This window comes from Pseudorca crassidens, chromosome 5 (genome assembly GCF_039906515.1).
Source record: "Pseudorca crassidens isolate mPseCra1 chromosome 5, mPseCra1.hap1, whole genome shotgun sequence".
Classification (NCBI taxonomy): Eukaryota; Metazoa; Chordata; class Mammalia; order Artiodactyla; family Delphinidae; genus Pseudorca; species Pseudorca crassidens.
The window spans coordinates 38573096-38586314 of record NC_090300.1 but is presented as its reverse complement, the minus strand read 5'-3'; the positions used below and the strand labels follow the sequence as shown (position 1 = coordinate 38586314).

The window sequence follows — 13219 nt, the reverse complement described above, 5'->3', positions numbered from 1 at the left end:
GGTATAACATTTTAATATGTTACTATTGATTACAGCAGTCTTTTTAATGTAAAATTCGTAAATTCTTCATAATTTTAAAGGTAGCCTTGTTACTGTAATACAGGCATACATAAGTCACAAGTGCAGTGGTTGGAAAATACTTGTAATGAAAGTAAGGTTACTATTTATAAAGGCAAGACTAATGTGAATATGGGTAAGTAAACATAAATATATTCTAGTTTATTTTAATTCTAAATTAGGTATGTTTTACAGATTCTTCTTTTTGTTGCTGTTTTTGACACATTTGTAGGTAACCATAAAATGCTATTCCCCAGTTCTTTTCACATCTATGTATTTTAATTGTTTTGGATTAATGTCATCAATCATTGAATTTGGAAAACGGATAGGACTTCTTTATTGTCTCTGATGACTGAAAACTTTTAAAAGTTTGTTTTATAGAATTATTGTAAGACAAAACCGTTTCTAGACCTCAATACTGTTTTGTAAAATTTTCTCATTTAATCAGTGATTGTGAAATTAAAGTAGTAAAAATAAGTGTTGCATTTCCCCATAGTATAGCACAAGTTGAAAGAATTCCTTTCTTTTTGTTAGTGGCCTTATGGAGACATTTGCAGCATCAGCCCTGTTGGAAAAGGACAAGGAACAGAGTTCAACCTCACATTTCGTAAAGGCAGTGGAAAAAAGTCAGAAACATTAAAATTTTCTACAGAGCACAGAACAGAACTTCTTACAGAAGCATTGGTAAGAACCATTTCATGTTAATAAACTAAATTTCTCTCTTCTTTTTCTTAATGAAACAGTTACATTAAACTACAAATATTAATGTTCTGAGTCCCTGTTCCCACTATGCTTATTTTTTTCTTATTGACCCTTAACTCGACACTGTGAAACTTACACTTTTTTCTTACTGATAGGCTGGTTAATCCTTTATATTTGATAGTTTTTAAATACATTATACAGAACAAAGCAGTTTTACGTTTAATTAATCTGTCCTGTTTTTCAGTAAAATTTCACACTTTATTGAATATCCTTAAACTATAACTTTAATAACATTTTTTGTAATAGATTTATTTATTTATTTATTTTGGCTGCATTGGGTCTTTGTTGCTGCACACAGGCTTTTTCTAGTTGCGGCGAGTGGGGGCTACTCTTTGCTGCAGTGCAGTGGCTTCTCTTGTTGCGGAACACGGGCTTTAGGCGCACGGGCTTCAGTAGTTGTGGCGCGTGGGCTCAGTAGTTGTGGCATACGGGCTTAGTTGCTCCGCGGCATGTGGGATCATCCTGGACCAGGGCTCGAACCTGTGTCCCCTGCATTGGCAGGCACATTCTTAACCACTGTGCCACCCGGGATGTCCCTAATAACATTTTTTAATATCAGGGTTACCAAGTTAGGATTTTAACTTTGGATAGAAAGTACTGAATTGAAATGTGAGTCTTTCTTACCAATCTGTGGTTATAAACTATGCTTGTATCTTCTCTTTCAGAGATTTAGAACTGATTTTTCAGAAGGAAAAATCACAGGAAGGGCAAGTATTTAACATTTATTAATATCTATCTTTATTATTTCAAATGTTGTGCTTTAGAAATCATTCCATGAACTGTGTGTTCCCTTTATGGCAAAGTTAAAGGGGAAAAAAATGAAACAACTTTAATGTCTCCTGATATCATGTGATAGAGAGATGAGTGTAATTTAACAGGAAACTCAAATATGAATAATTAGACTTATGACTGTTACTGCTGATAGTTGGGAAAAAATCTTCAGCTAGAACTCAGCATTAAAAACAATGCTTCATTCACGAAGTCTTTATTCAGTATTCTGAAACAGCAAGAGAAGCTTCACGCTGCTGATAATACTTGTTAGACCATGCAATAGTTGTTTGGTGTAGGAGATTCCTATTTCAGAAGTATTAAAGTTTTAAGAATGTTTATGTATTGAAACTGTCTTATTACATGTTCTTGCACTGGATCTGGCCAATAATGAAGCTTTGCAGGGTGCACTGACAGCTTTCAGGAAGCTCATTAGAATTTAACTTTTCCAGGCCTTCTCTAGTCACGTTACAGCAGCATTTAAACTAAATCAGAGTCTTCTGGGGACGGTAAATGGGTGTTGATACTTTTTTCACTCCCTTGAAATAGGGGGGATGTAGAGTAATGTGTAAACTCATAGCACTGTCCAGAACGCTAGCCTCTGGCAGAAGGCAGGATCTGAACTCTCATATGCTGGCAGCACTGTTCCCCTGTTTTTTTTAAAAGCCCTCACGCATCCTGTATATAGATGTTCTATTCCTGTTTTAGTGTCCCAAAAGCCTCACTGATCTCAACTCAAGCAATTGACTGGTTGCCCAGGAGCCATTTAAAATAGCTTAATGGTGTTTGGTGAACTGCTTGTTTCTTATACATGATGAGGCACAATCAGATTTATATAAATCATAATTTGGTATGCTTATTTTAGTTATTTTATGTTAGTGGGTGAGTTTTCTGTATATCTCGTCTGTTTGGAAAACAACTGCTTCCAGAAGCATACTTAGAGATTTTGTTTATAAGCTTCCTTTTATATCCGTTAACTTCAGCAACTTAATACTTTTCAAAATTTTGTGGTGAAAACAGTATCCCTAGAAGATTGCCTGAAGGACAGCAATTTTACATAAGTTGAATTTGGCCTCAGGCCTCTCATTGCCCCTGGATATACTCTAAATCAAGGTCTCTCAAGACTGTCTTGGCCTCCACAGTCCTGAAGGACAGTGATTTGTTTCCCTTGGCAAATCTCTTTACTAGACAGTTGATTATCAGCTGGAGGAATGGAGAGTATCCTGTGCGAGTGGGCTGTGGGGCATGTAAACCAGCATAGTTGGGAAAAGCACCACTTTTTGTGGCCTCCCTTCTACCCCCACTTCTGCTGGAAAGGTGTGGCACTGCTCCATCCTTTAGTTCAGAATCAAGGCTCTAGATATATTCTTGGGTTAATGCAGGCCTTTTTGTCTTTCAGCAGAATTCCTTTTATGAAACCATAATGTGCATGATGCCATAGATCAGTAATGCTGAGGGGATTGATGTGATATGATCCTGTGAACTTCATTGCTGGGTTTAATGTTGGAGTATTAGCGGAGGTGTTTATTATCTAATGCCTTACTGTCTTTTCTGAACACCTGCAAGAGAATTTTTCTCTTATTTTAGTATTAGAAATAGTTGTACTCTTGAGCAGCAACCAGTTTATTTTTACCTTAAGAATCATGTAACTGACCATGTGTTCCTCTTCATATTGATGGGTAGAAAACTTTGTGGTCTTTTTGGGTAGACAAGGGAATGTTCACTACACATCTGACATTTTGTTATCCTTATTTTCTCTTTACCTCATTTTGCCTTTATTTTAAATTATTCTATACACATCATTTTAGTTAGCAGCCTCAATTAAACATTTTTTTCTTTTTAAGAGTAAAACTGGGTAGTAAATGGATGTTGACCATTGTAATTATTTCTGATACTAGGTACTTTAATTTACAAAGGAATGTTCTCTAAATGGAATTTTACTTGCTAATGAGATCAAACTTCTAAAGATGTTTCCAATGGTGTGATTAGAAAAGCCTACGGTGTTTAAATTGAATACTGTAACAGTCCTGAAATGTGACTTAGCTCTTTTCTATATCTAACTTGGTTAAAAGAAGCATAGGGACCTCAGCTCAGTGCTCTGTGATGACCTAGATGGGTGGGATGGGGGCGGGGGCGGGGGGGGGGGAGATCCAAGAGGGAGGGGATATATGTATAAATATAGCTGATTCACGTCGTTGTACAGCAGAAACTAACACAACATTGTAAAGCAACTATAATCTAATTTTTAGAAATCCATTAACAAAAGTTGAAATCTTTTCTCCAATAGAACTCTTGAAGAATAACATTTCTATTTAGGATTTCCCTAAAAAAATTTTTTTATAGATTTGCATAAAGGTGACTTAAAATTGTTTCACAAAATATTGTAACCCAAACCTTTGTTAATTGTAAAAGGACATACTGTCTTCAGTTAGCATGAACATTCTTAATTGAATAAACATAAACCTCCAAATGTCTAAAATAAAAATGATTTTAACAATTTGGATAGTATCTCTACATATTTATAGTTTTTGGTTGTTTCAGTAGTGACTGATAAGTTAAATGTAACTGTGTTTTATGGTAAACTTAAATATGAATCTAAAAGTATTATTATCTTTCTCTCTAGAGATATAACTGCTATAAGCATCACTGGAGTGATATAAGAAAACCTGTCATTTTGGAAGTAACACCAGGAGGCTTTGACCAAATTAATCCTGCGACCAACAGAGTCCTCTGTTCCTATGACTATAGAAATATTGAAGGCTTTGTAGATCTCTCTGATTATCAAGGAGGGTTTTGTATACTTTATGGCGGATTTAGTAGATTGGTAAGTAGTGTTTTTAAAAAGCCATTTTAAAAGGGACATGACCGTTTGAAGGACAGCAGAGTTAATTTTGAAATTTCCTGAGTCCTCAGGGAGGAAGTATGATATGTATTATGAGTGCAGGCTTTGGTATCAACGAGACCTGAGCTTGAATCCCAATTTGCAGCTCTATAAAATGAGGAGAGTAATAGGTATGTTAATAGGTTTTTGTGTTTTGGATCGAATCAGATAATCTATGTAAAATGCTTAGCACAGTGTGTGGCTTAATATTCAATAAATGGTAGTTACAGTTTTATTTTCATTATTATTAATGTCTTACCTGAAAGTTTCTAAGCTTTCTTTGAAAAGGTATTTTAAAATCTTTTTTTTAATAGTCTTCTTTCCTTCGCCCAGCTATTTGTAATCTGAATATTCATTGAAACTTCAAATTTGGAATTTATTGCATGTTTTTGTCTTGAAATTCTGAATTATATGTAAATTTTGGGATACGGCAGAATGCCCTGTATGTTGGCAGTAGAAGCTGAGCTGTAGAAGATGACCATCTTTTTTTATAAGAAACGTCCTGCCTTAATTAAACCCCACATCTCAAAGATGAGCATTAAGAGGGTCCACATGGAGAGGCTCAGCTGAACTTACTCTCAAGAATCCTTTCTCTTGAGAATTTTAATTCCCATAGCTACCTTAATGTCCTGGGAACACTACTCCAAGATTTAGTGTTCTGTAGATAAATTATCCATCCCTGGGTAACAGAGCCAGGGCAAGTCTTTTGGATATACAAGAGGCTAGAGGGTAGCAAAAGGGAAGTAAAAAGAATGGTGGGGCTTCCCTGATGGCGCAGTGGTTGAGAGTCCGCCTGCCGATGCAGGGGGCACAGGTTCGTGCCCCGGTCCAGGAAGATCCCACATGCCGCGGAGCGGCTGCGCCCGTAAGCCATGGCCACTGAGCCTGCGCGTCCGGAGCCTGTGCTCCGCAACCGGAGAGGCCACAACAGTGAGAGGCCCGCGTACCGCAAAAAAAAAAAAAAAAAAAAAAAAAATGGTGGATGGGGTGAACAATCTGACTTACAAAATATGTTAACTCTTCAGAGTTACAGGCCTTTACTCATCCTAGATTTCACTGCTTACCCAGATGATGGGTACCATCCTAGTGTCCCTCATCTAGGAATGTACATGTAGACATTTTGTTACCTCTGAGTCTAGACCCGAAAGGTGAAGGCCCAAAGAGAAAATTAGTTCCTTCTCCCACACTAAAGCAGCCTAAAGCCTGCTGTCATAGTGCCGTCCAAAGGTCTTTCTCTTCCCTGGGTGGTGGAAATTTATAATGATTAACACCTTGGTGGAAAACATACCTAATTACAGGAATATGGCCTCACAGACCTTAACAGAATCACAGTAATTCACCAAGCCTTACAATGCATAAGGTAAACATTAAGGATAAGAATTGCCAACATTTTTTATTGCTTGATGGCATCAAGCACTTTTAAATTTTAATCATCCACTTTCTAAGCATACTGTCTGCCTTTTAAAAGACACTAGCTAAAATGAGACATTCACTACAAATATGAGACCATGACAGATCCATTCAGCAAACCTTCATCTGGTACCTGCTGCATCCATAGTGACTAGATATGCTGCTGGGAATAAAATGAGGTTTTAAAACATGATCTGATCCAGTGTTTCTCAGCAGGGTAGTTAGTGGCATTCTGGGCAGGACAGGTCTTTCTTGTGTGGGATTCTCCTGCCCTGCCCTTCACGGGATATTAAGCATTTCTGGCCTCCAGGTACCAAATGCAAGTAGCAATATATCCTTAACCTTTGTAATACACTCTGGAGGTTGGTTTGTAATATTCATAGGCCAATGACTTGTAAACATTTAAACATTCTTTAAGGTAATCTTACAAGAAAGTCCACTATATAAAAACAGACGAAGTCAGAGCTACCTTAGTTGAAACTGGGAATCCTGTCCACATAGTACCCACGCCCTGACTGGACTTAGCTGGGGTTCCTGGGGCCTCTTCTGGAAGCCCCAGAGCGCTGTTTTCCACGCGGTGATGAGAACCAGACTCTGAGAAGTTAGGAGATAATTTCTATTCAGTGATTATTTTGCCAGGCTCTCTATCTCAGACTTTGTGATTTTAATTTAATAATAGTATTTCAGCCACAACACACTGCTTATTTACTTCTGATAAGATCTACCTTTTTTTGCTAGAAGTGCCCCTTCAGTCACTTTCCTATGAGCTGATTTCACTAAGGTCACATTTTAGTTATTTCAACGCTGACTTTTTAAATTTCAAAATTTGTGCAGCATTTATTTGCATCAGAACAAAGAGAAGAAATTATCAAAAGTGCAATAGATCATGCTGGCAACTATATAGGTATTTCATTGCGGATCAGAAAAGAACCTTTAGAATTTGAGCAATATTTGAATCTTCGCTTTGGGAAATACAGCACTGATGAATCCATCACATCTTTAGCAGAGTTTGTAGTCCAAAAAATATCACCTAGACATTCGGTAAGCCCATATGTTATAAGTAAAAATTTGTTCATCTGATTTTGACATTTTTCTTCAATAATTTTTTAATATGTATCAATTTTGTTTGAAGGAACCTATAAAAAGAATTCTAGCACTTACAGAAACATGTTTAGTGGAACGTGATCCAGCAACCTATAATATTGCAACATTGAAGCCCTTAGGAGAAGTAAGTTTCAGCAATATTAGCTTAAATGAGATTTCTCCTTATTGATAAATTAGAATAATTTTCTTTCTATTTTAATGTTTTTTAATACCTGAAGAATAGGAAACAGGAAGAATCTGTATTCTTCATTGTATTTACTGATCTTAGAACAATGAATATTGCAAAATTTATTTTCCAAGTATACAATGAAAACTTTATTTGATATTGTGTGAAAATTTGAATGAGACTTTTAAGTGGCTCTTAAAGTCTGATATTATAAACAAGTTACATCTTTAAATATTGACTTCTGTCAGCTAAATGATGTGTAGTTTTTCTAATGAAATACTGTAAAACTAAATGTCTTTCGTGGAACTTGTGTTTTATTTTCCTTAGGTATTTGCATTGGTTTGTGACTCAGAAAACCCACAACTTTTTACCATTGAATTTATAAAAGGCCAAATACGGAAATACTCTTCAACAGAAAGGTATTTTTTAAAATTCATCTAGCTTTTAAGATCCTTGTATGTGCAAGGCAAAGTGCTTCATTAAAGTGCTTCATTACATAAGTTACATTAAAATTATGTAACTTAGGAAAAGACAACTCTATTTTGTTGCATATGTAAAATGTCCTTCATTTAGTTTTCAAGTTTCTAAAGAGTATAAAAATGGTGACTTGATTTTAAATGAAAGGATGAAAAATAAAGTGTATTTCTGAAACTTACACTTTTAAAGTATTTAAAAAATAGCACCTTTCACTTTCATTCTTAAATTGTTTGGGTAGTGGCAGCAAGTTACTTTAATATAAATATACTCAATGAAACTAACACAGCATTGTAAATCAGCTATAATTGTGTGCAGGTTTTGTGTGGATGTAAGTTTTAAACTCCTTTAGGTGAATACAAAGGAATGTAATCACTGGATCATAGGGTAAGAGGATGTTGAGTTTTGTAAGAACTGCCAAACTATCTTCCAAAAGTGGCTGTACCATTGTGCATTCCAACCATTTTGCATTCCAACCAGCAGTGAATGAGAGTTCCTGTTGTTCCACATCCTCATCAGCATTTGGTGGTGTCAGTGTTCCAGATTTTGGCCATTCTAATACTGGTGTTGTGGTATCTTGTTTTAATTAGCATTTTCCTGATGTCATATGATGTAGAGCACCTTTTCATGTGTTTATTTGCTGTCTGTATATCTTCTTTGGTGAGGTCTCTGTTAAGGACTTTGGATCATTTTTTAATTGGATTGTTTTTCTTGTTGTTGAATTTTAAGAGTTCTTTGTATATTTTGGGTAATAATTCTTTATCAGATATGTCTTTTGTAAATATTTTCTCCCAAACGTGGCTTGTCTTTTCATTCTCTTGATGAAGTTTCTTGAAAAAGTAAAACTGTAGAGACAGAAGGAGATGAATGGTTGCCTTGGGGTGATGGAAGTGTACAAAAACTGGTTTGTGATAATGATTGCACAACTGTACAAATTTACTAAAAATTACCAGACTGTACGATTTAATTGAATGAATTTTGTGATTTGTAAGTTATACCTCAGCAGAACAGTTAAAAATCTTAAAATTAAAAAACAAGAAGAAAACGTTAACACTCCATGCCTTTAGTAACTCATACATGGTATGTAACAGCAAAGTGAAGAGCTAGTATTGGAATGTCAGGTTCTCTCCTAATGCCACTGTTCTTTTTAGCTTCCCTTGTACCCAGAGTGCCCCCCTGAGCAGGTAGCCTGCTAAAGGGCCTATGCTCCCTTCTAAATCAAAATTTTCCTAAATTATCAATCCTAAAACCTTTTTATTTTTAACCTTGCTTAGAGATTCCTTATTAGCAAGTTTGCTGGATGGAGTAAGAGCCTCTGGTAACAGAGATGTTTGTGTAAAAATGACATCAACTCATAAAGGTCAACGATGGGGGTTACTCAGCATGCCCGTTGATGAAGAAGTAGAGAGCCTTCATCTCAGATTCTTGGCTACACCTCCAAGTAAGTATTGATTTAAATGTAATTTCATTTGCATCCATCTACTTAACAATAATTTAAGAAATATAATGCAGATCTCTAAATCTTTTTGAACATTTCATCTCCTTACAGATGGCAACTTTGCAGATGCTGTATTCAGGTTCAACGCTAATATTTCATATAGTGGAGTTCTCCATGCTGTAACGCAGGATGTAAGATAAATTGTATCATAATATGTTCATTGTCATTAACTTTTGGTATGGAAACTTCTTTGAACTATTCTTCCTTACCTAGGGTCTCTTCTCAGAAAACAAAGAAAAACTGATCAATAATGCCATAACGGCATTATTGTCCCAAGAGGGGGATGTTGTTGCTTCCAATGCAGAACTTGAGAGTCAGTTCCAGGCTGTGAGGAGGCTTGTGGCTTCCAAAGCTGGTTTTCTAGCCTTTACTCAGCTTCCAAAGTAAGTTGCCTTAATTTTTTTCTTCAGAGAATTTGAACAACTCAAAATAGCAAATAATCAACAGTTTACCTCTTTATATCTGAGTAAAACCTGATACCTTTTAATATGGTGATATAGTAGTTTCTATTCATGAGAAATAAAAAAGGAAGGTGAATGGAAATTATATTTCTGACTTATTTATCCATTCACCCGTGATATTACTGACTCTGTTTTAGTGAATTTGAATGGGAAATTTTATGCCTTTTAGTTTTAATTAACCTTAAAAAAACTCTTCCCCTTGAAAGAAAAAAATTATTGTGATAACTGATATGTTCCACAGATGGGATTCAGAATATGTAATTGCTATAGTAATGCAATAGAAACTTAAGATGATTTATGTTATATTTTAATAATAAAATAATAGAATAATGCTCAGGCATTGCTACTATATGCTGTTGTTTTGTTCTACAAGGTTTCGGGAGCGTCTAGGAGTGAAGGTAGTAAAAGCACTCAAGAGGAGCAACAATGGAGTAATCCACGCAGCCGTTGATATGCTCTGTGCCCTCATGTGTGTAAGTACTAGTGTTTTTCTTAAGTAAACTGATTTTGTTTAAGTTGACTGATGGTTTAAACTTCCACAAATCCAGATTTTCATTGTACCAATTAAATTCAGTGTTTCTATATTTCCTAACTTGCTCTCATAGCAATCTACTTATTCAAATAAACATTTGTTTAGCATAAACTAGGCACCATGCTATGTACTAGAAATACAAAGATGTTAAGGCAAAGTTACTTCCTTGAAATTGCTAACAGTTTAGTAAGGTAGGCATACGTATACAATATAAAGTAGTAGCAGCCATGGGATCCGTAAAAAGCAGCACTTAATTTTGGTTTTGTGATGAGGAGAAGATAAAAGATTCTAAGCCAGTCTTTCTGGAAGACATTACCTTGATCTGAATTTTGAAAGGCAGGCAGGTATTTTCTAGCTGTGAGAAGACTTTCCTAGGAAGAAGGAATAGCATGTGCAAAAGCATATTTGGGAAGCAGCAAATAATTGAATATGACTGGATCATAACATATGTATGGGGGCACATGGGATTAGGAGTTATAGCTAGAGATGTATGCAGAGACAGCCATAAAAAGCCTTTTGTATCAGACAGAGAAGCAAGATTTGTATGCTTTAGTAAGGAACAACTGAAGGATTTTTCAACAGGAGTGATAACGTACCATGTTTGAATTTTAGAAAGCTCATGGATGGTATGTGGAGTGTAGATTAGAGGTCAAGTTAAGAGGCGGGTAGAGCAAATTATCATGTGAGACATGAGATGCTGAGGTAGGATGGGCTAAAGAAGGCACATTTGAAAGCTGTTTGAGAGGTAAAAATCTAACTTGATGACAGCTTGTTGGGGGGGAAAAGCAGCTGTTCAATATAACTTTCAAGTTTCTGATTTATCTCAATTTTGTGTAGAGTATATGAGACTTTATTCCTTATATTAAGTGTTTTTAGGCAGACTTAGTGGTATACAGCAAACATAAGTAATCACTTGTTTAAAACCTTATTTATTCCCCAAAGTGGATTTTATTATTTTTACTACAAATAATTCCATTAAAGAATTAGTGAGGGACGACTTTGGTGATCCAGTGGTTAAGACTTCGTGCTCCCAATTCAGGGGGTCTGGGGTTGATCCCTGGTCAGGGAACTAGATCCCACATGCCGCAACTAAGAGTTCGCATGCCGCAACCAAAGATCCTGCATGCCGCAATGAAGACCCTGCACACAGCAACGAAGATCCCGCATGCTGCAACTAAGACCCCGCATGCTGCAACTAAGATCCCGCATGCTGTAACTAAGACCCAATGCAGCCAAATAAATTAATTAATTAATATTAAAATAATAATAATAAAAAGAATTAGTGGAATAACTAGAACATAAAATAACAGTAGTGTGAAGTAAACACATTGAGACCTCATTAAAAATTAGGTGTTTGCTGTGTATTTTACATGAATTATCTCATTTGAACTTCATAATAGTCCAGTGAGGTAAGTACTGTTATTCCCACTTTGTAGCTGAGGAAAATGAAACTAAGAGAGTTACAATAATTTAACTCTATCTAAGCTTGGTTATAGTCAGTAGCAGAATTAGGATTTGATCTTTACTCTTAACTATCATGCTGGAATCCTTTTTATGCTCTTAGTTTATTCCAGCAGTCAAAAGACAATCATCTTGAGACAGGAAGTATTTACTGCTAATTTTAGTACTTACTTTTTTTTTTTACCTTTTTTTTTTTTTTTCACAAACCCTTGTGTCGAGGGCTGACTTTCAATAGATCGCAGCGAGGGAGCTGCTCAGTACTTACTTTTAAATGCTAAGTTTTATCATTTCAAATTTATATTACAAACTTGGGGGAGGAAGAATGGATGTCATTTGCTTTTTAAGAAGGAGATCTGTGACTTTTTCTCTCAAAATTACCTTGTGCAGTACTATCTACAGTTACTTGTTAGGCAGATCATCCACGAAGTCTCATCAGACCCAGGAGAAATTATCACTTCTGCCCTCTTATCACGAGATTCCTTTCTGCCTTAAATTTTAAAGGCTATGGTTTTTAGTTCTTTCAGTGTTCAATGAGTACTCTTTATAAATGACTTTTGTGTGATGCCACTGCTTATGAATTATCACTGTTTTTAATCAATAGCCCATGCATGATGACTATGACTTAAGACAAGAACAGCTAAACAAAGCTTCTCTTCTCTCTTCAAAGAAGTTTCTGGAAAACTTACTGGAGAAATTTAATTCCCATGTGGTAAGTTATAATTAAATTTGTCTTAATGAGAGATACCATACATATTGAAAGGTATTGTGTAAGTACAGCATGGACAGTTTTTTGTTTTGTTTTTAAATTGTGGCCCTCAACTTTTGGTCAGTATTGGTTTAGCTTGGACATTAATAATAAAATAATCTGTTTTAGGACTATATCCATTTATCTGGAAAGGATAAGTTGCAAAGCCTTTAAATTTTTACAGTTATATCACAGATTTTTGCTTTTTTTCTCTCTCTTTAAAAATGTCATTATGAAATAAGTTGCTTAAAAAAAAACTGAGCCAAATCTTTGTTCCTCAGTCATTAGTAACAGTTTTGGAGATAGGCAGTAATATAACATCTAGAAGGAATATGAACAAATTGCCAGAGTTTTGCAAGTGTTGTCCAAGATTGCTTATTATACAAATACACATTAACCTTAGTTATATATGTTTGAGGAGTCTTGGTTCTCTAGAAATTTGACAGAATTTTAATTATTTTCCCTTTGAGATATGGTAAGCACTGTGGATTTGATACATTAGTAAAACAAGTAGTGCTTCCAGTAGTACTCAAGTTAAGAGTACTTTGAAACTCATGTAGGGAAATTAAATGTTTACTTCTAACATATAGAATAACAGAAAGAAACCCATTACTGCTATGTTTTAAGTGAAGCTCTCTGTACTAAGCCAAGGCAATATGTTACTTTGTTTCAGGATCATGGGACTGGTGCCCTAGTTATTAGTTCACTCTTGGACTTCCTTACTTTTGCCCTCTGTGCTCCATATAGTGAGACAACAGAAGGGCAGCAGTTTGATATGCTCTTGGAGATGGTAGCATCCAACGGAAGAACACTTTTTAAACTCTTTCAGGTGAGAGCTTATACTTTTATCAGATCACAACTAATCTAAGAGAACCACTTTTTGGGTCAGTTTGTTTTTAA

The 13219-nt window shown here is 35.5% G+C and overlaps 1 protein-coding gene across 5 annotated transcripts in view; it reads left to right on the top strand.

The window, feature by feature from the left end:
• DNAJC13 (DnaJ heat shock protein family (Hsp40) member C13) overlaps positions 1-13219 on the top strand; it is a 121479-nt gene that overhangs the window by 29531 nt on the left and 78729 nt on the right. For all 5 annotated transcript variants that reach the window (XR_010943518.1, XM_067737807.1, XM_067737806.1 and 2 more), the window contains 12 exons: positions 592-741; positions 1485-1526; positions 4211-4411; positions 6713-6919; positions 7011-7106; positions 7476-7567; positions 8897-9063; positions 9172-9251; positions 9334-9503; positions 9955-10054; positions 12176-12283; positions 12993-13148. Coding sequence is in view for 4 of the 5 variants with exons in the window: in XM_067737807.1 (XP_067593908.1) it covers positions 592-741; positions 1485-1526; positions 4211-4411; positions 6713-6919; positions 7011-7106; positions 7476-7567; positions 8897-9063; positions 9172-9251; positions 9334-9503; positions 9955-10054; positions 12176-12283; positions 12993-13148 (1569 nt within the window). In the remaining variant the exon portion in view is untranslated. The remainder of the gene's footprint in view (positions 1-591; positions 742-1484; positions 1527-4210; positions 4412-6712; positions 6920-7010; positions 7107-7475; positions 7568-8896; positions 9064-9171; positions 9252-9333; positions 9504-9954; positions 10055-12175; positions 12284-12992; positions 13149-13219) is intronic.